Genomic DNA, 24,639 nt, shown 5'->3' with positions numbered 1-24,639 from the left:
TAAACTGTACACCTGAAACTAATATCACACTGTATGTTAAACTATACTGGAATTAAGATCTAAAAAAAGTTTTTAAATGTAACCTAGAATAAAAACACAAATCTTCTAGATTGAGGAAGTACACGGACAAAATGAGACAAAGGAAACCTAGGCCATAAAGATTGTATCACAAAGTAAAACCAACTATGCTATATCCAAGAGTCACATCTAAAACAGGGACTTATAAACACTGAAAACAAAAATATTGCCAAGCAAATGTTATACCAAAGAAAACAGAGTTTGATCTTAATACCAGGCATTGTTTAAATAAAAATAAAAGCATTAAGTGGGATAAAGAAAAATATTTTACTATGATAAATACATCAGTAGCAAAGAGTTATCAGCTCTTTAAGTAGTGAAAAAACTAACTTTGGAGAAATGAAAAAGTTGTGCTAAATGGCCCACTTGGCAATAGTATTTAAACAAGGGGGGTATGAATTACTAATCAAAATGCTACAGAATTAGAGGAGAACATAAAAATTGATAATCTAACATAATCAAATGGTCAAAGCTAATATTTACAGATATTAGACCAAATAATATAGCATCAATATTCATAAAAGCGAAAAAACCCACTGAATGTCTTTTAAACATCACCTTTCTAATGAGAGAAATGCAAATTAAAGCTACCATAACTGCCAATTTAATAAGTAAAAGATGTACAGATCGAAGTCAGACAAACATCACACTTAAAGGCAGGATATATATTGGTACAATTATGGAGAGCTCACCTCTAGAAAGTATTCAAGATTTCACTGTATGAATTTTATATAATGTATCAGATTCTCTGGTCTTCTCTTTGAGTCCTTTTTATTACAGTACTTAAATCCTTTTTTTATGGGATCTTAAATCTTTTTGGAAACAGATGAAGTTGTAGGAGGGAGGGAGAATGATAAAGTAGGCTGGAAGGAGGGAGAGAGGATTGGAGGATAGAGGTTTTGTAAAAGACAGGGAAGGCAGCAGGGATCAATAAAGAGAGGAAAAGAGACAGAAGAGGTACACAGATTCTGGTAGGGTTTGAGAAAAATAAAAAGAGATGCCATTTTCATATAATTCAAATGGGGTAGGGGGTGGAAAGTGTGATGAAATAAGCAAAATTTAAGTCTAGATATAAAATACATCTTTTTAAGGTAACAAAGGTTACAACATTGTAGGAGATTATATTTTCCAAATATAATATATACCAATAATGTCCTGTCCCACGTGTTCTTTTTCCTGTTACACTAATACTTTTTTAAAAAAAAATATTTATTTATTCATGAGACACACACACACAGAGGCAGAGACACAGACAGAGGGAGAAGCAAGCTCCATGCAGAAAACCTGATGTGGGACTTGATCCCGGGACTCCAGGATCATGCCCTGAGCCACCCATGCATCCCACACTAACACTCTTATCAAGTGGCAGGGTCTATGTCCCCTCCTCCTGAATCATGGCAGATCTTTGTAATTGCCTTGGTTAATAAAATGCAAGAGAAGTGACATTATTTGATTTCAGAGGATAGGTAATAAAAATGTTATGCATTTCAGCCTTGCTTTTTGTGGGTATGAGTTCTTGTAATCCAGTCACCATGCTGGGAGGAAGCCCAGACCACATGCAGGTGTTCTGGGCCAAATCCAGTTTCAATCCCAGCCTTTAAAATGACCCCAGTGAGTCATCATCTCACCACAGATGCATTAAAGATCCAGAGCAAGAATCAGGAGTGAAGCCCACTCAACCTCACAACTATGATAAATTATTGTGCTCAAAGTTTAAATTGTTTAAATACTTAAAAACATATAGGAAAAATTAAAAAATATCATATTGTTTTGAAACTTCAATAAATAATGTGAATATGTTTATTCATAATTGGGCTTCCAGGATGCTATAATATGCTCTCAATCTGGCTGCTGCTTACACCAGATGTGTTCACTTTGTGAAAATTTATCAAGTTATAGTACTTATGATTTGTATACTTTTCTGATTTATATCAACAAAAATTTCAAAGTTTGTTAAAATGAGTGCAAATATATACAGAGATGCCTATGTACACATATTAACAGTCTATACTCCAAAATATCAGTAATGATCGTCTCCAAGTAGAGACTGTTAGTAATTTTAGCATTAAGGTTTTCATATTACAATTTTAAGAAGTTACAAATGCAAAAATCCCCTCTATTTACTCAGTTGTAAAAACTTTATGATGTTAAATAAGAGCTAAGGAAAACAAACATCTGAACACATCAAAATAAATGTCATGTAATAAAATCCCAACTTACAAAAAAATTTTAGCTGTAACTTACATAAAACAACCATGTAGCAATTCTGTTTCCTGTCCCCAGCTCTTTGAAAGCATCTGGTTCATCTTTCTGTGAATGAAACACAACAAATTCAATGGTATAAAATTCAGTAATGCAAATTACCTAGTGGCAAATAAACACCAGTAATATGCTAAAAGGATATGCCAAAAACAATCCTAAAAAGTTCAAATAGTGTGTACTGCACACTGTATAGGAGGCACTCAAATACTTGGATGTCAATTCAGCTTGTACATGAATACTTTTGATAAGACCACTGCAGGGGAAAAAAACCCAGATTCATTAGCCTAAATAATGAAAACCAGTATCTACTATCCACAGATTAATAAAATTAATGCCTATAGCTTCACTTCCAAACCAAACAAAACAGAACAAGACATGATAGCCTCTTAGCTACATTCATGAACTCTATTCTCTGTGAGTAAAAAATTTACCTTGAGATTTACTTTGAACTCATGATCCATTCAAATGTTTACTGCTACTATGCTTGTCATTCTTTTGGACAGTCAGCACTTTAATCTGGCTGGAGAATTCACATCTGGCTATTTAAATCTAAATTAAAATACAATACAGTCTCTTGGCAGTTATCCCAGAAAAATGAAAATGGATTTTTCACACAGAAATTTACACACATCTTTATTTGTGATAGCCCTAAACTGAAAACTACCCTAACATCCTTCAAAGGATGAATGATTAAACAAATTGAGGTGCATCCATAACCATGAAATAATACTTAGCAATAAAAAGAAAGACTATTGATACATTCTGAAAGAACATGAACCTCAAAGGAATTATGCTCAGTGAAAAGAGAAGATCTCAAAAGAATACATACTGCATTTAACAGTTATATAATGTTTGTGAAATGACAATTATAGAGAACAGGTTAGTTTGGTGGTTACCAGCAGTTAGGCATGGGAAGCAGAAGGGTATATGCAGCTACAGAGCATACTATAAAGGAGTCTGGCAGTGATGGTGCAACTTAACTGTGGTGGTAGTTTCACAAAGCTACACATGTAATAAAATTAGAATAGGCACACACATAAATTAGTGTAAATATAACTGGTGAAAATATGAATAAACTTGGTGGCATGTTTCATTGCCTCTTAGGTTTTTTGTTTGTTTTTTGTTAAGATTTGACAGAGAATGAGAGAGTGCACGCAAGTAGGGGGAGGGACTGAGGGAGAGGGAGAACCAGACTCCCTGCTGAGCAGGGAGCCCAACAGGGGGCTCAATCCCAAGACCCTGAGATCATGCATGACCTGAGCTGAAGGCAGACGCTTAACCAACTAAGCCACCCAGGCACCCCTCATTCTTCATTTTGATAGTGTGCCATGATAATGCAAGATGTTAATGTTGGGGGAGGCTGAAGGAAGGGTTCATGAGACCTCCGTGTACATTTCTTTGCAACTTCCTAGGAATTTGTAATTATTTCAAAATAAAAAACTAAGAAAAAATTTAGTTGCACTAATGGCAGGGCTTGAATTGTATGCTTTCACATCATCTAAGACTCAGACATTTTTCAATAATTGAAAATAGAAGGGAAAGAAACTAAAAATATACACTTTGCTGGCCTACATAGAAAAAGATTCTAGGATTTTGGTACTTAGGCTGGTCAAAGGCTATGTATAACACAATATAGGCTGTGTTTTCTTTTAAAAGAATATACCATTATTTTACAATGGTAGTAGATCAAGAAGGTTATTAAAATACCTGAGACAGTTCTTAGAATTGATGTAATTATGATAAAGCTTAATTCATTGAGATTTAGTAATATATAATTTATAACTTGGTAAAGGACAGCTTTTTAGCAAACTGCTTTAATATTATTTATTTTCCAGTGTGTCTCTCTCTACATCTTTTTTGTCTTCCTGTCTCTGTGTATTCTTTTAATTCAGATTTATCAGCTAATTTGCTAATTCACTTCAACTGTCTCTGTTTTAAATTACCCACCAAACTTTATCTTATTTTTTTCTTAAAGATTTTATTTATTTATTCATGAGAGATACAGAGAGAGAGGCAGAGACAAAGGCAGAGAGAGAAACAGACTCCCTGTAGGGAGCCTGATGCGGAACTCAATCCCAGGACCCCAGGATCATGCCCTGAGCTGAAGGCAGATGCTTTAACCACTGAGCCACCGAGGTGCCCCTATCCATCAAACTTTAGATTTCAACAATTACTTTTTTCTACCTAGAGCTTGTTTTTCAAATGTTAAGTCATTTTGAAAGTTTATTAATTTTTATCCTCTAATTTTAAAGAATATTACACAGTTATTTTATATTCTGTATCTGATAATTCAAGTACCTAACATCCTGGGGAGCATCTAAATCGGTTGGTTACTTCAGTTTCACCAATGGCGTTTTATCACCAGTTAGTAATTTCTTTTTTAAGGAGTTCATATTTGGCTGACTTTAATCTTTAGAATTCCTGAGGTGCTAGAATGAGGATGCCTGTTTACAACGAGGACAAGAGTTTTTTTCTGCCAAGGATAGGTACCAAGGAGCACTATCTAACTGGAAAACTTTAACTTCTCCTCTTCTAGGGTAGTGAAAATTCAAATCCAAGGTTAATGTGGGAGCAGGCATATGCTTTCAAACTCCTGGAAGAGTCTCTCATACACATTACATCCCCACCAAGTTGATGACAGGCAACTCTCCTTAAGACTCCTGACTCAGAGCAGATTATTTTCGATGCTATTCTCTCTTTGAAGGCGTAACCCTTTTGGAGATTCAGGTTTTATATGTGTGTCTCTCAGGTTCAGTAGATGCACAGTGGTAGGTCCTCTCACAGAGCAGTCAGTCCTCAAAGCTCTAGATTCCTGGAGGCACAAGCCTTTAGCTTCAGCTTTTTTGCACCACCACCCTGCCTTCACTCTAATTTTAGTTTCTAGGTTTTCTTTGTTCATTTTGCCTCTGGGAACTGCCTTTACTTCCTTCCAGGCTCAGCAATGCATTTAAAAGTATCATATTTTTTTTTACTGTGTGTCTAGGGTTTTTTTTTTTTTACTGCTAAAAAGGTTTTATAGGGTATCATCTATTCCACTGTGCTTCTAAAAATTTGCAAACAGGCTATATATTTTTAATACTAAAAGAACAGAATTAACATGTCATGCCTGAGTTTCAGTAGAACTCCTATATTCTTTTTTTGTTGTTACTTACCCGTGCAAAATCAAAGTGGGGTTCATACTGTCCTCCAACTCCATAATTGGCTACCTGAAGGAGAGGAACAAAGCATGCATCAAAAAAAAAAAAATCAAGAGTACTATTCAAAAAATACATAAGTCCTATTTTATCATGGTGATCTACTCCTAGAGAAATTAAAGGCAAAGCAGTTTAAATCAATGATAGTTCCTAAGAAACCAAGGATAAAAAACTAAGGATAGCTACTATACTATGTTTTAGAACGTTAGTTAATATGCTTTTCTTTAGCAAATGTTTGGGTACATGTTTTCCTCTAATACATGACTTAAATCTGACCTAGAATTTTATTTTTTTTTAAGAGTTTATTTATTTATTTATGAGAGACACACGGAGAGAGAGAGTGACAGGCAGAGACACAGGCAGAGGGAAAAGCAGGCTCCATGCAGGCAGCCTGATGTGGGACTTGATCCCAGGTCTCCAGGATCAGACCCTGGGCTGAAGGCAGCACTAAACTGTTGAGCCACCCGGGCTGCCCCTGAGCTAGAATTCTAAAATTAAAATGTTTAGAATTAAAATTTCCCAGAATTAGCGTTTTGAGATTTCTATTATCAGTTACTAAACACTTTTCTTTGGAATTTAAATCACGCCTTGTGTTTTCCAAATTCTCAAATGCTGGGAAACTCCTAAATCTATTTTTTTAAGGTTTTATTTATTTATTCATGAGAGACAGAGAGGGAGAAGCAGGCTCCATGATGGGAGCCCAATGTGGGACTCGATCCTAGATCCCGGGATTACGCCCTGAGCCGAAGGCAGATGCTCAACCACTGAGCCACCCAGGTGTCCCCCAATCTATTTTAATAAAATCTCCTATTTTTTTACCCTACAGTAAAAAAGGAAGTTAACACGAAACTTAATTATTCCTGATGGCCCTAACAATTTCAATTGGTAATGACAGTGTCCCAGTGTGAAGCAGTAAAAGAAGAAAAGTATCTGGTCTGACTGTAAATTCTAGATTTCTTAGTTATAATATATGTAACTTTTCAATATCATCTGTTTTCTTATTTGTAAACTAAGGAGAATGATACCTTCCTTAACTCCTTCCTTGCATCCCAATATGACAAAATAAAAGGAGAATGTAATTTAAACAGCACTGCTGATGAAATGAAAGGAGAACATAATTAAAAGAATACTGCCCACAGCAAAGTCCCAAGTCCTATGTAAATTATTATTACTCTAGATATTTGACTCCTTATATTGTAGACATGTTGAATCAGCCTAGTAAGTAGAACTTTATCAAATAGGCTTAAAGATTCTGTGAAGATGAGAATAAACACAGATCAGGAAATAATAAGATATATATAAGAGTTTTTAGTAATATAATAAATACCAAGGAAGTTGTAGATTTCTCCTGCTAAAAGTGAGAGCCCTGCCCCAACATTCTTCTACAGACACATCACCTTCATCCTAGGCAACTTCAGATCCCCTCCCGCAGCACAGCTGCATGCATCTTACAGTACACCTCCCCCTTTCCTGAGCTTTCCTATGGACCCATCATTCCATTCCAACCTGGGCAGGAGTTTTCCCAGGGGCTATAGGCTCCCTCCTGCAGCAAACCAGTGCAGATCCTGCTAGCACCATGATCTCCAGCCCTCTCCAAAACACTCTTAGAGTCCACCTGGCTAATTAATGCCACAAGCCTAGCAGTGTGCAAGTAGCCCTGACACAGGCCTCTACCACTCCAAAATGACTTCCGCCCTGGGGAGAGGTGAAGATAAATACATTAGTTAAACTGCAGTCCAGCAGTGGGCTGGGGGTAGACACTGGTCTGCCTGTAGCTTCCGCCCACCAACAAAAACTTCTCAGGGCACAACACAGGGAAAACACCCTGCAGTTTGGTTCACTACATCTTTGGCAAATATCTGATCTGACTCAGCTTAAGCCCAAGGTGGTTCCAGACTGGCTCACTAACAACACAAGGACCTAAACCTGCCCACAATAGGGAAAGAGAGCCATTGCAGATGACTGGACTAAAGGCAAAAGTGGCTCAGCCACAACAGTAGGGTACATGCAACACATATAGGAGAAACCCCTGAACACTGGGTTTTGGTGAACAGGGGACATTGTGTTGCAGGGCCCCACAGGACCTCTTCTTCATAAAGCCACTACTTTCAAGAATAGGAGACATAGCTGACTTACCTGACAGAAACAGAGTTAGACAAAATAAGGGGACAGAGGAATATGTCCCAAAATGAAAAAACAGGACAAAAATCACAAGACACCTAAGTGAAACTGAGGTAAGTAATATACCTGATTGAGAATTTAAAGTAATAGTCATAAAGCTCATGGGACTTGAGAACAAAATGAAGGACCTCAATGAGACCCTCAACAATGAGATAGAAAACAAAAAAGATGGGGAGCCCAGGTGGTTCAGCAGTTTAGTGCCACCTTCAGCCAAGGGCATGATCCTGGAGTCCTGTGATCGAGTCCCAGGTCAGGCTCCCTGCGTGGAGCCTGCTTTTCCCTCTGCCTGTGTGTCTGCTCCCCTGCTCCTGTATGTGTCTTTCATGAATAAATAAATAAAATCTTAAAACAAAACAAAACAAAACAAAAAAGAACCAGAGATGAACAACTCACTAACTTAAGTTAAAAATACACTAAAGGGAATAAATAGTAGAACACAGGAGGTAGAAGAACAGACCAGCCACCTGGAGGACAGAGTAATGGAAAGCAATCAAGCTGTAGAGGAAAAAGAAAAAAATAAATGAAAATAGACTAAGGGAACTCAGTGACACCATCAAACATGGTAACATTTGGATTATATAGTTTCTAGAAGGGAAAGAGAAAAGGAAGCAGAAAATTTGAAGAAATAATAGCTGAAAAGTTTCTAAATCTGGGGAAAGAAACAGAAATCTACCTCTAGGAGGTAGAGAGAGCCCCCAACTAAATCAACAGGGAGGTCCAAACCAAGACATAGAGTAATTAAAACGGCAGAAAGCAGTGATAAAGACACAATTTAAAAAGCAGTAAAAGAAAAGAATTACATAAAAAGGAAACCCCATGGGGATCCCTGGGTGGCTCAGTGGTTTAGCACCTGCCTTCAGCCCAGGGCATGATCCTGGAGTCCTGGGATCAAGTCCCACATTGGGCTCCCTGCATGGAGCCTGCTTCTCCCTCTGCCTGTGTCTCTGCCTCTCTCTCTCTGTGTCTCTCATGAATAAATAAAAAATATTTTTAAAAAAATGAAAGTGAAGGGAAGGAAAAAGCATTAATCATGCAAGTGGAAGTGAAAAGAAAGCCAAATAGCAATACTTATTTTGGACAAAACGCATTTTAAAACCAAGATTATAACAAGAGACAAAGAAGGACACTATATAATCATAAAGTGGACAATCCAACAGTAAGATATAACAATTGTAAATATTTATGCACCCAACATGGGATCACCCAAATACATAAAGCAGGTAATAACAACATAAAGGAAATAATTGATAATAATAGTCAGAGACTTTAACACTCATAATGGATTGATCAAACAAAAAAATCATCAAGAAAAGAGTAGTTTTGGATGACACACTGGACCAGATGGATCTAACAGAAACTGAAATGGAAAGATATTTCATGGCCATGTATTGGAAGAACAAATACTGTTAAAATGTCCCTGCTGCCCAAAGCAATCTATAGATTTAATTCGCTCCCTATCAAACTAACAGCATTTTTTATAGAACCAGAACAAAGAATATGAAAATTTGTATAGAACCACAAAAGATGTCCAATAGCCAAAGCAGTCTTGAAAAAGAACTGTAGGTATCACAATCCCAGATATGAAAATACACCACAAAGCTGTAGTAACTGAAACAGTATGGTATTGGCACAAAAACAGACACATAGATCAATGGAACAGGACAGAAAACCCAGAAATAAACCCATGATTATATGACTGATAACCTTTGACAAAGGAAGAATATGCGATGGGAAAGATAGTCTCTTTAACAAATAGTGTTGGGAAAATTGGACAGCAACATGCAAAAGCATGAAACTGAACCACTTGCTTACACCATACATAAACATAAACTTGAAATGGATTAAAGACCCAATGTGATACCTGAAACTATAAAAATCCTAGTAAAGAGCACAGGCAGTACAGTAATTTCTCTAACATTGTCTGTATCAACTTACACAACTCAACACTCAAAATATAAATAATTCAATTAAAAATAGGCATAAGACATGAACAGACATTTCTCCAAAGATGACATACAGATGGTCAACAGACACATGAAAATATGTTCAACATTTCAACATCACTCATCATCAGGGAAATGTAAATCAAAACCACAATGAAACATCAGCTCACACCAGTCAGAATGGCTAAAATAAAAAAATGCAAGAAACAACTGGTGTTGGTGAGGTTGTGGAGAAAAAGAGACCCTTGTGCACTGTTGGTGGGAATGCAAACTGACACAGCCACTGTGGAAAACAGTATGGAAGTTCCTCAAAAAATTAGAAATAGAATTACCATATGATCCAGTAATTCCAGAACAGAAAAACACTAATTCAAATAGATATATGCACCCTTATATTTATTGCAGCATTATTTACAACAGCCAAATTTTAGAAGCAACTCAAGTGTTCGTTGACAGGTGAATGGATAAAATTATCATAGATAAACACAATGGAATACTACTCGGCCACAAAAAAAAATGAAATCTAGCCATCTGCAAAAACATGGATAGATCTAGAGAGTATAATGCTCAGTGAAATAAGTTAGAGAAATATAAATACCATATGATTTCACTCATGTGGAGTTTTTTAAAGATTTTATTTATTTATTCATGAGAGACACACAGAGGCAGAGACATAGGCAGAGGGAAAGCAGGTTCCCTGTGGGGAGCCCGATGTGGGACTCAATCTGGGATCATGCCCTGAGCCAAAGGCAGATGTTCAACCACTGAGTCATCCCCAGGTGTCCTTCATATGTGGAGTTTAAGAAACAAAACAAATGTACAAAGAAAGAGACAAACCAAAAAAACAGAATCAACTATAGAGAGCATTCTGATGGTTACTAGATAGGAGGGGAATAGAGTAGAATGGGTGAAATGCATGATAGGGATTAAGAGTACACTTATCATGATGAGCACTGTAATGCACAAAATTGCTGAATCACTATATTGCACTTCTGAGACTAATATAAAACTGTATGTTAACTATTATGGAATTTAGTAAAAAAGAAAGCACAAGCAACTAAAAAAAACTCCAAAAACAAAAAACAAAAAAGATCTATCAGACTTCATCAAAATTAAAAATTCTGTGCCAAAGGATATCATCAAGGAAATGAAAGATGACCTACAGAATGGGAGAAAATATTTGCAAACCACATATCTGATAATGGTCCTGTATCCAGAATGTAAAAAGAACACTTAAAATTTAACAAAAACCCAAAAACTCAATTAAGAAATAGTCAAAGGATGTGAACAAAAATTTTCTCAAAAAAATACAGATGCTCAACATCATTAGCCATCAGGGAAATGGAAATGAAAACCGTAATGAGAAAAAAAACAGACAAGAACAAGTGTTGACAAGAATGTGAAGAAATTGTAATCCTCATACTGCCAATGGAATTAGAAAATTGTGCAGTCATTTTGGAAAATAGTTTAGTGATTCCTCATATGTTGAACTGAAGTTATTACATGACTCATCAATTCTATATGTAGATATATACCCATGGATTTTAAATGTTTGTACAAAAACGTGTACACAAATGTTCACAGCAGCATTAGTCATTATAGTCAAAAAGTGCAAACAACCCAAATATCCTTCAGCTGACATGAAGTGTAGTACATCCAAAAAATGGAGTATTATTCAGCATGAAAAAGAATAAAATACTGATATATTGAAAACATTACATTAAGTGATAAAAATCAGACATAATAAAAAAAATCAGACATAATAGGCCACATATTATTCGAATTATATGAAATATCTAGAAAAGGCAAATTCATAAATAGAAAGGAGATGAGAAATTGCCCAGAGCATTAGGGAGAGGGAATGGAGAGTGACTGCTTAAAGTTTCTGAAGTGATGAAATATCTTGCAATTAGATCGTGGTGATGGCTCCATAACCATGTGCATATAATAAAACCAAGGTAAATCTTATGGTATGTGAATTATAACTCAATAGAAAAGAGAGGAAAACACATTAAAGAATAAGAACTGCCCCAATTACCTAACAGAATTATAGTTAAGAATGACAAAAAATTATAGTGTACTTAATAAATATTAATGTTCCATATTGCTCATTTCCCTATAAATTTATACTTAACAGTAAGTTTTTAACATTTTGTAAAAGAATTTCAGAGATCACAGACAAATCTTAATTTTTCCCAGTGATTATTAAGATCAGTTTGCATGATTTCAGCTTGCATATTCACTTTTGGGGTCCCAAACTCTCCTGCAATACCTTACAGTGCTTGTACAATGTGAAGAACTCTCATCTGAAGCATGTTTTGAAAAAGTATAAAGAAATAATGTGATAGCATATAATTTAAGGATAATATCAATACCTACCTGTAATTCCTCTGCTGTGGAAACATCCAGTCCTGTTAAATCTTGTATTCTCATATTAATTCGAGACACCACCGGGTTTTCATAGCCAGAGAGCCAAGCACTAAGAACAAGAATATTAGTTTTACTGATAATGTTTCACTACATAAAGATTAAAAGCCATCATTTCAAAAGTCATAATATATGAGACAGTAAGCCTTCACCTATAGGCATTTAGTTGGCTTGCTTGATAGGATTTTTATTGATGAATGCTGTAATTTTTTAAAGATGCTACATTTTAAAGGTTAGAAAAAACTGACTCATTTATTACACAGTTTCTTTGAAAACAGCTGGATTAATTTAAGAAGGTTACAGAGAGCTATTACATTGAGAATTTTTAAAAATTCTGTAAAAATACATACCAAATTGAAAACAATTTTTCTTTTTAGGTAAAGTATAGGAATTGACTGGGGTGGAGATCATAGGGTTTTTAGCCTGACTTCTACAGTGTACATATTTTATAAGAAAAAAATTCATGTAGGGGCATCTGGGTGGCTCAGTTAAGTGTCCAACTCTTGATTTTGGCTCAGGTCATGATCTCAGGGTCATGAGACTGAGCCCCTCATTGGGCTCCATGCTTAGTGGGGAGCCTGCTTGAGATTCTCTCTTTCTCTGCCCCTTCCCCTACTCACACACTCTTTCTAAAATAATCCTTTTTTAAAAAAGAAAAAATTCATGTTATTTGCATAAATAAAAATAAGTTTTTAAAAGGTACCAAAATACACCCAGTAGGAAGACTATAATAAAAACAGGTGGACAGGGACCCCTGGTTAGCTCAGTTAAGTATTTGATTCTTAGCCCAGGTCCTGATATCAGGATCTTGAGTTCAAGACCCCAAATAAAACAAAAGATGGACAATTACAGGTGCTGGTGAGAATGTGAAGAAATCAGAACCCTCATACATTGCTGGTAGGAATGTAAAAATGGTGTAGCTGCTTTGGAAAACAGTATGGCACTTCCTCAAATTGTAAAATGTACAGTTACGTATGACTCAGCAATTCCAATTCCAGGTACATACAGAAAAATTAAAACATATGTCCATACAGAAACTTGTACATAAATGTTCATAGCAGCATTAGTAATGGCCAAAAAGTGGAGATAATCCAAATATTCATCAACTGATGAAGAGATACATAAAATGTGATATATCATCCATATAATGGATTATGTTGCCATGAAAAGGAAGCGGGTACTGATACATGCCACCATATGGATGAACCTTGAAAACATTAAGTAAGCAAGATACAAAAGGCCACATATTAGGATTCCATTTATGGGAAATGTCCGGAATAGGCAAATCAACAGATATAGAAAGTAGATCAGGGGTTGCCAGAGGAAGGAGGAAATGAGGAGTTACTGCTAGTAAGTACAGGCTTTATTTTGGGGTAATGGGAATGTTTGGAAATTAGATAATGGTAAAGATTGCATAACTAAAAAGACTAAAATAACCACTGAGTTATACACTTTAAAGGAGGGAATTTTATGGTATGGGAACCATAGCTAAATAAAAAAAGCACCCCAAATTAAACTATCTCCTTTGCATATGCTTCCTTCTGGTCTATCAGCCTCATTCTTTCTTCACTTCTCTCATCAACCTCTGATTCCACGATCTATCATTTCAACAACATTCTTGCTAAGTGCCTAAATTAAACTGCCTGGCAAAAATACTATCCTCAGGAATGATTTTTTTTTCTCTAAGCTTATACCTGTGTCACCAAACCCTACTGGACAAAGTCCTGAAATAGGGCAAATGTATTCCACTGATAATTCATGAATACCAACTTCGAATGGGCCCAGACTCCTACTCCTTCTTCTACTCTGAACTCCAACCCACCTCAGCTTCCCCCTTCTTTCAGTACATATCCCCTCCTTGACAGAAAATAGAAACTGTACAATCTACCTACGTTTGCATCTATCTGTTCCTTTTAGTTCATCTAGTTCCTTCATTCCAGTTCCAAAGAGATTTCTCTCCATAATCTAAAGCTAATCCTCTGCCTTAGATTCTATTCTTTTCTGACATTTTAGGAAGCATAAATCATTGATTGGCCCTTTCTCCCTTAATCAACTTTCCTTCTCAATTCCTCTCACAGCTTTAAACTGAGCTCAAGTCTCTCCCTTAAATATATAAAAATTCTTTCCTTCAGGGGTGCCTGGGTGGCTCAGTCAATTAAGCATCTGTCTTCCGCTCAGATCATGATCTCAGGGTCCTGGGATGGAGTCCCACATGGGGCTCCCTGCTCAGCAGGGTGTCTGTCTCTCTTTTCCTCCCTCAACTTGTGCGCTCTAACAAATAAAATCTTTAAAAAAAATGTCTTTCCTTCAAGGCTCTATCTTCTTCCAGCTACCAATCTCTTTCTCTTCCCTCTGTAAGCCAACTTTTCCCACAGATTCTTCATTTCTTTTTTAATATTTTAAAGTAATCTCTACACCCATTGTGGAGCTCAAAATTACAACCCCAAGATCAAGAGTCACATGTTCTACCAACTGAGCCAGCCAAGAGCCCCAACTCATTTCTTAATTCATTCCAGTGTAGCTTCAGTCCCTTACCACTCTATCAAAACTGCTCTTGGTAATATCACCCCAACTAATGTGGTACTAAATCTACCAAGATTTTTCCAATTCTCATTGTATTTGCTCTTTTAGTAACAACTGAATGTTCATCCTTCTGGAAACTCCTCCTCATTTATTCTCCAGCATTCCTTCAGTCTCTCTGGTTGGCTTGGTCTTGGTCTCCCTTACAGCCTCTCCCACTATAGTCTCTCTCCAGGTGCCCCACCTTGATTTCTTTAAGAACATATTCCTTCTAGCCCCAAGGCCAGTGCATGTGCTCTTTCTTCTTTCTGCCCAGAATAGTCTCTTTTTCACTTTGCAAAGATGAGGCTTTGGATTATCAATTTAGTCATCTCTTCTTCAGAGAAGCCTTCCTTGACTCCTCCCTGTCAAAACTTCTTATAATTTTTATTTTAATAAGAGGAAAAGGAAGAAGGAGAGTGAAGAAGTTTTTACTAATCACAACATTAAATTGACATGACATGCTATTAGAACTGAACCAGGATAAATAATACTGTTATAAAATTTATATTTCTCACACCCATTTCAAAAGAAAATATATAGGATTCTTCTTGTTCTGATGGACTTCAGTAAAATTAATTTAAAAATAGTAAGTAACAATAACATACTTTCTCAAACTGTGTCAAGAAGTTGTAAGAAAGGCAGTTATAAAATCTATAATGATTACAATTGACAGGATTTTTTAAAAACATTAAGAACCACATCTCTTTTTTAACTGTTACATTAATGCACCTTTTTCATCAGTAAGGCGATATTTTGCTGTGGATACCACAATGATTAGCAAGTCTCTTAAGAAACATTCTCTGGTTCAAGACTAAAATGAGTTTTCTAATTTTGCCCTCCTTTAGAACACAGGCAACTATCTTTGTTTTTTGTATGCAGGTGGGTAAATATTGTGAAACACAGTTATTGCAATCTTCTAAATTTTATTCTCTCACAAACAGGGATAATTATTTATTAAGAATAAGACTGTGAAACACTTTCAGTTTTTAAAATAGCAAGGCTTCTGAAATATTGCTTAAAACTAGCTTTCCATTTTGGTATATGACCTGATACATGACACATTTCATCTGTTAATAGTTTTCTATCGACTATACTTTGCCCTCAGTAGGGATTAGTATTGTAGTTTCAAACAACTTTTAGATAAATAGATTTTAAAATAAGTCTTAATTTCATGAAGGGAGATTATCACTCACGTACCTGTGGAAGGTAATTTGAGCGCCTACGTGTATTTTTTTTTTTTAAGTAAGCTACTCTTACCATTAAAATAAACTAGACTACAGGAACAAACTTTGAGACAATTTGTCTTCCTTAGAAATCCTTTTCCAGGTTGAAGAGGATCAGTAGTTTGCTGAATGATTTGATTAGGCTATAGGCTTTTCATCATCCCCTAATTCCACCTAGTAATGTCTCACCACAACTACACACGTGTCCACTTCCTTAGCAACACAAGCCTCTAGACTGATGCTGTTGGCTGAGCATTCAATGCTGCTTGCAGTCTTTCAATAACTCTCTCCACTTTATGCCCAACCTTGGCATCCATGTTAACTATCCACAAGCTCAAAACATCTTCCTCTTTAGAATGCACATGTCATAGTTTCTGTGCCTCTACCCTCCTTGAAGAACAGATAGACATCTCTTTCCAGCTTCTCTCCATTTCCTAGCTGCTTGAATGACTTCTTCAGTGAATGCTGCTCTCATTCTCCCAGCTGTGAAATGCTGCCTTCCACTTGTACCAGTACCATCTTTCCATCCAGAGATCTCTGCCAGCGCACATGATCTACCACAGCATGCATCATCGAGTGCACATCATCCACCCCATTCCCAGATGCTGCAGAGGTCAAGATAACCCACCCTGATGGGAATCCTCTTCAGTCTGTTACCTCAAAAGACTGAGGTCCTGCTAGCACTCTTCTTCTAAGAGGGAAGAAGTATTTTTCTGAGGTAACTCTTAACATTTTCTCTTAGAAATAAAATGCTCTTCACAAAAGCAGTCAAGCTTTTGTAGTACTTCTGATATATAAAAGACCACAAGGACTTTGGTGGGCACCTGCTGGATGCTACTATGGGAATCACCCTTGGTCCAAAGGATGGAGGATGGTGGCAGCTGTACCCCCAGAACCATTAATCTTAGAGCTGGCAACCATTTGCAACTGAAGCACCTCAGATAGAGGCTACCTCCATCCCCTTGGAAATGCAAAAGGCAGCTGCCGGTAATGTTTTTGGGTTTTTTGTTTTGTTTTTGTTTTTTCTGGTAATGTTTTATAGTACTATATATCTTTTATAGTACTATATATACATATAGTACTATATAGTACTTTGTAGCATTTATCACAGTAACTGTATATTAATTTGTTGTTTGGTTAAGGTAAAATGTCTTCATTCAACTACTAATCCCAAATACATATAAGTTCTACTTGGTTTTGCTCACCACTATATCTACAGAACCTATTAGAGTGCCTGGCACATGGTAGATGTTCAATAAATATTTGCTGAATGAAGAAATGAATTAATCAGAAATTTCTTAGATAATCTAAGATTTATTCTATTTTACCATAATTACTTGTCTGGTGATCCCTTGCAAATTTATATGGACTGGCTGAGTAGAATTCCTCAGTGAGGCAGAAATAGGAAGGATCCAAGAAATTTATCATTATGAAGGCTGCAGCAGATAAATACACTAAGAATTTATTTCTCCCAATTCTGACGGAGTTCCTAGTAGAACTAGGCACTAATCTAGTCTGTCTATACCTATCTTTCTAGCTGGCAACAATTTGACAGATTTTGAACTTTATAAGCCACAAACTACTGACTTGATTTTTACAGATAACTGCAACACAAGATTGGCAAGTGTTCTATTAAAATTTTAGGGGCACCTGGGTGGCACAGTTGGTTAAGCATTTGACCCTTGGTTTTGGCTCAGGTCATGATCTCAGGGTTGTGAGATCAAGCCCTAAGTCAGGCTCTGTGCTCAGTGCATAGTATACTTGAGATTCTCTATACCTCTTGCCCTGCCCCTCCCCACCTCTCATGCATGCGTATGCATGCACTCTCCCTCTCTCTCTCTCAAAATAAATATATCTGGGCACCTGGGTGGCTCAGTAGGTTAAGTGTCTGCTTTCAACTCAGGTCATGATCCCAGAGTCCTGGGATTGAGCCCCATGTAGGGCTCCTGGCTCAGCAGACAGCCTGTTTCTCCCTCTCCCTCTACCCTCCCCGACTCATGCTCCCTCTTTTAGCTCTCTCTCAAATAACTAAATAAAATCCTTTAAAAAAAATAAATATCTTCTAGAAAAAATTTCAAACTAGATACATCTTGAGAATTGTTCCTATCCATCCTGGAACCCATCACCCACAGAGAACCTTGTTTCCTACTTGTTACCTTCAACTTCCTCCCTGCTACCACAAGAATCTACTCTTACTTTTTCTCATATACTTTGATAGAAGCACTGTCCTTCAGCCTTATAGAGACTGGATCTTTTCTCTATGCTGTTGAATCTACCCTTTCTAACTCAAATTGTTGCCAGTCAGAAAGACAGGTACACTGACACACTAGATTAGCTCCTAGTTCTACTAGAAACTCAGAATTGGAAGAAATACATTCTAACTCAATCTACCAATTACTGCCTCTCTTTATCTTTAATCTTCTCTTTGACAATGCTTACTCTGCAGCCTAAAGTTTCCTGTTACCAAACACCTTCACTTTTGGTATTCTAGCAAATTATCATTTTGATTTTCACTTCACACTTTTAAAATTATAAAAGCAAGAAATGTGGGGCACCCAGGCAACTCAGGTAAGCATCCAACTCTGGATCTCAGCTCAGGTCCTAAACTTAGGCTTGTGAGTTCAAGCCAATGTGGGGTCCATGTTCAATATGGGGCCTACACACATATATATGTGTGTATATACACATACACACACACACACATATATATACACACACATATATATAAGAAGTGTTTGTTATATTCAAAAAATAGTCTTGGGCCCCAAATAAGCATATGCAAAAGAAAGAAGTTGGGCTCCATACCTCATATCATATAAAAAAAAATGAACTCAAAAGGAATTAAAGACCTATATGTAAGAGCTAAAATTGTAAAACTCTTAGAAAAAACTGTAAGTCTAAATCTTTGTGACCTTAAGTTAGACACTAGTTTAGCTCTGACATCAGAAGTATAAGCAATAATAAAAAAAATAGACTGGGTATCATCAAAATAAAAAATTTTGTGCTTCAAAGGACACTACTAAGAAATTGAAAAGACAAGTCAGAGACTGGAAGAAAATTTCTGCAAATCAAGTATCTAATAAAAATTTGTGTCTAGGGGCAGCCTGGGTAGCTCAGTAGTTTAGCACTGCCTTCAGCCCAGGGCATGATCCTGGAGACCCAGGATCGAGTCCCACATCGGGCTCCCTGCAGGGAGCCTCTGCCTGTGTCTCTCTCTCTCTCCCTCTGTTTCTCATGAATAAATAAATAAAATCTTTTTTAAAAAAAATATTTGGGTCTAAAATATATAAAGAACTATTACCACTAAATAAAAGACAAATGAAGTCAAAAATAGGTAAAAGATCTAAAAATAAAGAGTCTTCAAAGAAAATAAACAAATGGCCAATAAGTACATGGAAAGATGCTCAACATCATCAGCCACTGGGAAATGCAAATCAAACCACAATGCAATAGCACATTACAAAAATGGCTATAATCATAAAAAAGACAGACAATAACAAGTGTTGATGAGGATGGGAAGAAACTGGAATGACCCATACACTGCTGGTGGGATTATAAAATGGTGCTGCCACTTTGGAAAAGGCTAGCAGTTCTTCAAATGATTAAATACTGAATTATCCTATGACCTAGCAATTACACTCCTAGGTGTAGGAGTACTCCTAGGTGTACCCAAGAAAAATGTAAACTTATGTTCACATAAAAATTTATACATGAATGTTCAGACCAGCATTATTCATAATAGCCAAAAAGTAGAAACAATCCAACTATGAATAGGTAAATAAAACCAGTAACATGCATACAATGGAATATAGTTCAGCCCCCAAAATGAATGAAGTGTAGATACATACATACATCAGTATCAATGAACCTTGCAAACATGGCAAGTGAAAGAAGCCACATCAAAATGCCACATATTGTATTATTTCATTTATATGAAATAAACAGAACAGAGACACCTGGATGGTTCAGTTGGCTAAGCATCTGACTTCAGCTCAAGTAACGGTCTCAGGGTCCTGGGATGGAGCCCCTCGGCGGGCTCTGTGCACAGCAGGGAGTCTACTTATCCTTCTCCCTCTTCCCCTCCCCTGCTAGTAGTTTCTCTCTCCATATAAATAAACCAAATATTAAAAAATATATCCAGAACAGGCAAATCTATAAAGACAGGAAGTAGATTAGTGATCACCCACCAGGGCTGGGATAGGAGAGGTGATGAATTGAGGATTGAGTGGTTATTGCTAAGGAGTGCAGATTTTCTCTTTCAGGTAATGAAAATGTTCTAAAATTCATTGTGAGGGGTGCATGCCTGAGTGGCTCTGTCCATTAAGCAGCTACCTTCAGCTCAGGTTATGATCCCAGAGTCCTGGGATTCAGCTCCACATTAGGCTCCCTGCTCAATAGGCACCCTGATTCTCTTCATCACTGGTGCTCTCTCATGCATGCTCTCTCTCTCAAATAAAATCTTTTTAAAAAATAAAATGAAATTCATTGTGGTGATGGACGCACAACTCTGAATATACTAAAAACTACTCAACTGTACATTTTCAACCAATGAATTGTATGGTATGTGTATCTCCCAATAAAGCTATTTTAAAAAATACTTATAAAAATTTCAAACGATACAAAAGTATATAAAGTCCTTTTCCTAGTCCCACTCCTTACGGATACACAGTACTAATAAATAGGTACTTATCCTCTCAACATTTCCCTGTATGGAAACAAATATACAGAGAGAATTTTTTTAAAAAGATTTTATTTATTTATTCGTGAAAGAGAGGGAGGGAGAGAGAAAGAAAGAAAGAGAGAGAGAGAGAGAGAGAGGCAGAGACACAGGCAGAGAGATAAGCAGGCTCCATGCAGGGAGCCCGATATGAGTGGGACTTGATCCCAGGACTCCAGGATCACGCCCTGGGCAGAAGGCAGATGCTCAACCACTGAGCCACCCAGGCGTCCCCAGAGAGAATTTTTTTAAAAATAGAAATCTACCCACCTTCCAATCTCCATATCAATAAACACATTCACTTTTTTTGTCCCTGAAAATACTTCTGACACTTTTCCAAGTCAATACACATAGCACCTCAGTTAAAAAAAAACTATTGTGGTAAAAACTACATTAATATAAAATTTACCACTTTAAGCATTTTAAGTGTAAAATTCAATGCCATTAAGTACATTCAACAAGTTGTGCAATGATCACCACTATTTCCAGAACTTTTCATCATCTCAAACTGCATTCTGTACCCACTAAACAAGAATTTGCCATTTCCCTCTTCTCTTAGCCCCTTAGTGAATTAGTAACCTCTAATTCACTTCTCGTCTGCATGAATTTTTCATTCTGGTTACCTCCTATAAATAGAATCACATAATATTTATCCTTGTCTTACTCCATTTAATAGAATATCCTCAAAGTTCATCCATGTTGTTGCATGTATCAGAATTCCATTCCTTTATTAGGCTGAATAATATTCCATTATATGGACATACAACATTTTGCTTATCTATTCATGCGTACCTAGGTTGCTTCCACGTTTTGGCTATTGTGAGTAATGCTGTTATGAATTTGAGTGTACAAGTACCTGCTTGAGTCCCTCCTTTTGATTCTTTTGGGTGTATACCTAGCAGTGGAATTTCTGGCCCATATAGTAATCCTGTGTTTAACTTTTTGAGGAAATACCAGACTCTTTTCCATAACAACTATATCACTTTATATTCCCATTCCATGCTGTTTTTTAGCTACTGGTTTTCATTTTTTTATTTTAAAAGATTTATTTATTTGAGAGAGAACGTGAGCATGAGCAAGAGAGACAGAGGGAGATGGAAGAGAGAGAGAATCCCAAACAGACTCCGCTCTGACGGCAGAGCCTGATGTGAGGCTGGATCTCATGACCCTGATTATCACAACCTGAACCAAAACAAAGAGTCAGATGCTCAACCAACTGAGCCACCAATCTACGTGTGCCCCTGCTTTTCATTTTAAAATAAAGTTTCTTTACTTCTAAAATGACCATGAAGATCTACCAATAAAGCACTGGTTAAATAAGGCTATTTCTAAAAAAAAAAAAAAAAAAAAAAAGGCTATTTCTACTTTTCCTCCATTACAAATAATACTGTAATGAAAATTTTTTTTTATATCTTTGCACACTTGTGGGAATACCTCTCTGTAGGTTAAACTCCTAAAAGTGGAACTGCTAGACAACTTTACATTTTGATGAATGATGTCAAATTGTTCTCCAAAAAGGTATTTTATACTTTTACTATACATTTATGAGTGCCCTTTCAGAAAATCCTTGCAGTATCAATCTTTTAAATTTTTCCTAATCTTAAAGGAAAAAAATTTTAATGTTAATTGTTTAGATTTCTTTTAAAGTTTTATTTATTTACTTATTTATTTAAGATTTTATTTATTTATTCATGAGAGACAGAGAAAGAGGCAGAGACACAGGCAGAGGGAGAAGCAGGCTCCATGCAGGGAGCCCAATGCGGGACTCGATCCCAGGACTCCAGGATTATGCCGTGGGCCGAAGGCAGGCCCTAAACCACCGAGCCACCAGGGAATTCCCCATCTTCTGAAGTTTTAATTTGCACTTTTTGTTATACCGTAAATGATCTCAATGGAAGGTCTGAGGCTTAGCAGTTAAAGTTACTAATGATTAAAGGTTAAAAAGAACTTATCTTAATTACGGTTCTATTACTGTCACTAGAGAGGAAAATAAATTCTACTTATGCATGTAAAGTTATTTTACTTAATTTGACCTTCATGTGAAAACCTCTCCAAAATATAAAAGGATTCTCTTTAGCTGGAGAACTCTATATGTTTAAAATATTTTGTTAAAAATAATTAATAAATAAATAAAATATTTTGTTCATCCGGATGCCAACTGCTAATCTGTCTTCAGCAACACTGTTACAGACCTATCAGTTAGTCTAAGAAATCAGCCCTGAATTTAGATTGTTTTAACACTGCTAAAAGATTCAGTGGAGGTAATAAGGATACTGTAATATATATTAACTGTCTATTCTTCAGGATTTAAAAGTCTTATTCCTCCATTAAATTAAATCAAGGTTCCCAGTATTCAGTATTTTTTAATCAAGTTAGAATGTACAGTATTTTTCATTACTAATTAGATAACACAAAATACATTCCTTTTGGTCTTAATCATAGGAACCCCAGATCTAAGTTGTACATTCAGAGTAATGTTTCAACATTTTTTTTAAGATTTTATTTATTTTTTATTCATGAAAGACAGAGAGAGAGAGAGAGAGACTGAGACACAGGCAAGAGGGAGAAGCAGGCTCTCCTCAAGGAGCCCAACGTGGGACTTGATCCCAGTCTCCAGGATCACAACCTGGGCTGAAGGCGGCGCTAAACTGCTGAGCCACCCGGGCTGCCCCGTTTCTTCTAATATATTATTTGTTTTACAGCATTACTGGAATGCTTTCTTTTATTTTCTTTTTTTTTAAAGTAGGCTCCATACCCCACCAACATAGGACTGGAACGCACAACCCCAAAATCAAGACCTGAGCTGAGATCAAGAGTCAGAAACTTAATTGACTGAGCCACCTAGGTCTTCCTGGAATGCTTTGAGTAAGAAGCAACATTCTCACAGTGCAGGACTATATTTTTAATATATTAATAAGGATATCATGTTCAAATGAATAGACAGTCACTATCATTTTGGAGGTTTTGGCAGAAAGCCTCCGAAGGAAAATGTGAATGATAAAATTTGCACTAGCTTCTCCTTCTAACCCAACACATGTAAAAACTGACATTTTACAATTAGCTAATATAAAAACTGTGATTTTTTTTTTTTTGCAAGGGCAAAAAATAATTCTGGACCCTAAGTCTTCTTCTGTAAGTGCTTGATGGTTAATAAAGAAAGAGTTATCATCTAGCCTGGAAATTCATCCTGGTCCTCTGGTTTTTAGTGGGACAATTAGACAATGACACTATAGATCTGTCCGATTCAGTTAATCTCAATCTGAGAACCACTGTTCAACCTAACAGAGGGCAATGTCGTTGTTAAAAGTGACTCCAATTTAAAAAAATATCTGAAATTCACAGATATTTGTATTTGCCCCTGTTCTATAAAATATTAATATGCTTTTATATCATATTTGCTCCTTATTTACATGAGTAAATTAAATAAGCATAAGGAAATATATTATAGGAAAATGTGTATCAGAGTAGGAAAATGAAAACCACTTCCAAAAATAGCTCCCCAGAATCAAAGAAGCTTTTTCTACCACACTAGATTGTTTATTTGCATATCTCTTAATATTACTTTAACAGGACTTTATGAGCTCACATAACTAAACTGTCTTTTTTTAGAGCATGTAACTCAATGTTTACCTTTCTAAAACCAGAATTCCATTTCTCTGACTCAGCCCAAATCATTAGCATCTCCATTAACAAGCTGTAGTAAATTTTTTTTTTTTAAATACTGTGAAGGACAGAGATGACTTACCAAAAGTTAAAAGACAGTCAATAAATAAACAGTAATAGATTTCCACACATACTTTACCCAAATAAAATTCTTTTTGCTAGGATGCTGGAACATATTTTTCCTTCCATGGAAGATGATGCAATCACTTAGAAATTTCTCAAAATACAGATATTTGAAATTCCCTTCTGACCCATTCAAAATACAGATGTTCCCACAGCAAAAGGAACTACATTAATATTAGTACACATTAATTTTTCTATTTTACATTTGAGATGCCTTTTTCAGAGTTATAATGTGTGAAGGAAACATAAAACACTCATTTATTTCA

The 24,639-nt window shown here is 36.3% G+C and overlaps 1 protein-coding gene across 3 annotated transcripts in view; it reads right to left on the bottom strand.

Annotated features, from left to right (window-relative positions):
• The window catches only part of P4HA1 (prolyl 4-hydroxylase subunit alpha 1), a 77,067-nt gene that overhangs the window by 4,890 nt on the left and 47,538 nt on the right, over positions 1 to 24,639 (bottom strand). For all 3 annotated transcript variants that reach the window (XM_041748182.1, XM_041748181.1, XM_041748180.1), the window contains 3 exons: positions 12,038 to 12,137; positions 5,493 to 5,546; positions 2,323 to 2,388 (listed from right to left, as the gene is read on the bottom strand). In XM_041748182.1, coding sequence (XP_041604116.1) covers positions 2,323 to 2,388; positions 5,493 to 5,546; positions 12,038 to 12,137 — 220 coding nt within the window. The remainder of the gene's footprint in view (positions 1 to 2,322; positions 2,389 to 5,492; positions 5,547 to 12,037; positions 12,138 to 24,639) is intronic.

This window comes from Vulpes lagopus, chromosome 3 (genome assembly GCF_018345385.1).
Source record: "Vulpes lagopus strain Blue_001 chromosome 3, ASM1834538v1, whole genome shotgun sequence".
Taxonomy (NCBI): Eukaryota; Metazoa; Chordata; class Mammalia; order Carnivora; family Canidae; genus Vulpes; species Vulpes lagopus.
The sequence above is the reverse complement of the archived record's forward strand: the minus strand, read 5'-3'. Positions and strand labels throughout refer to the sequence as shown.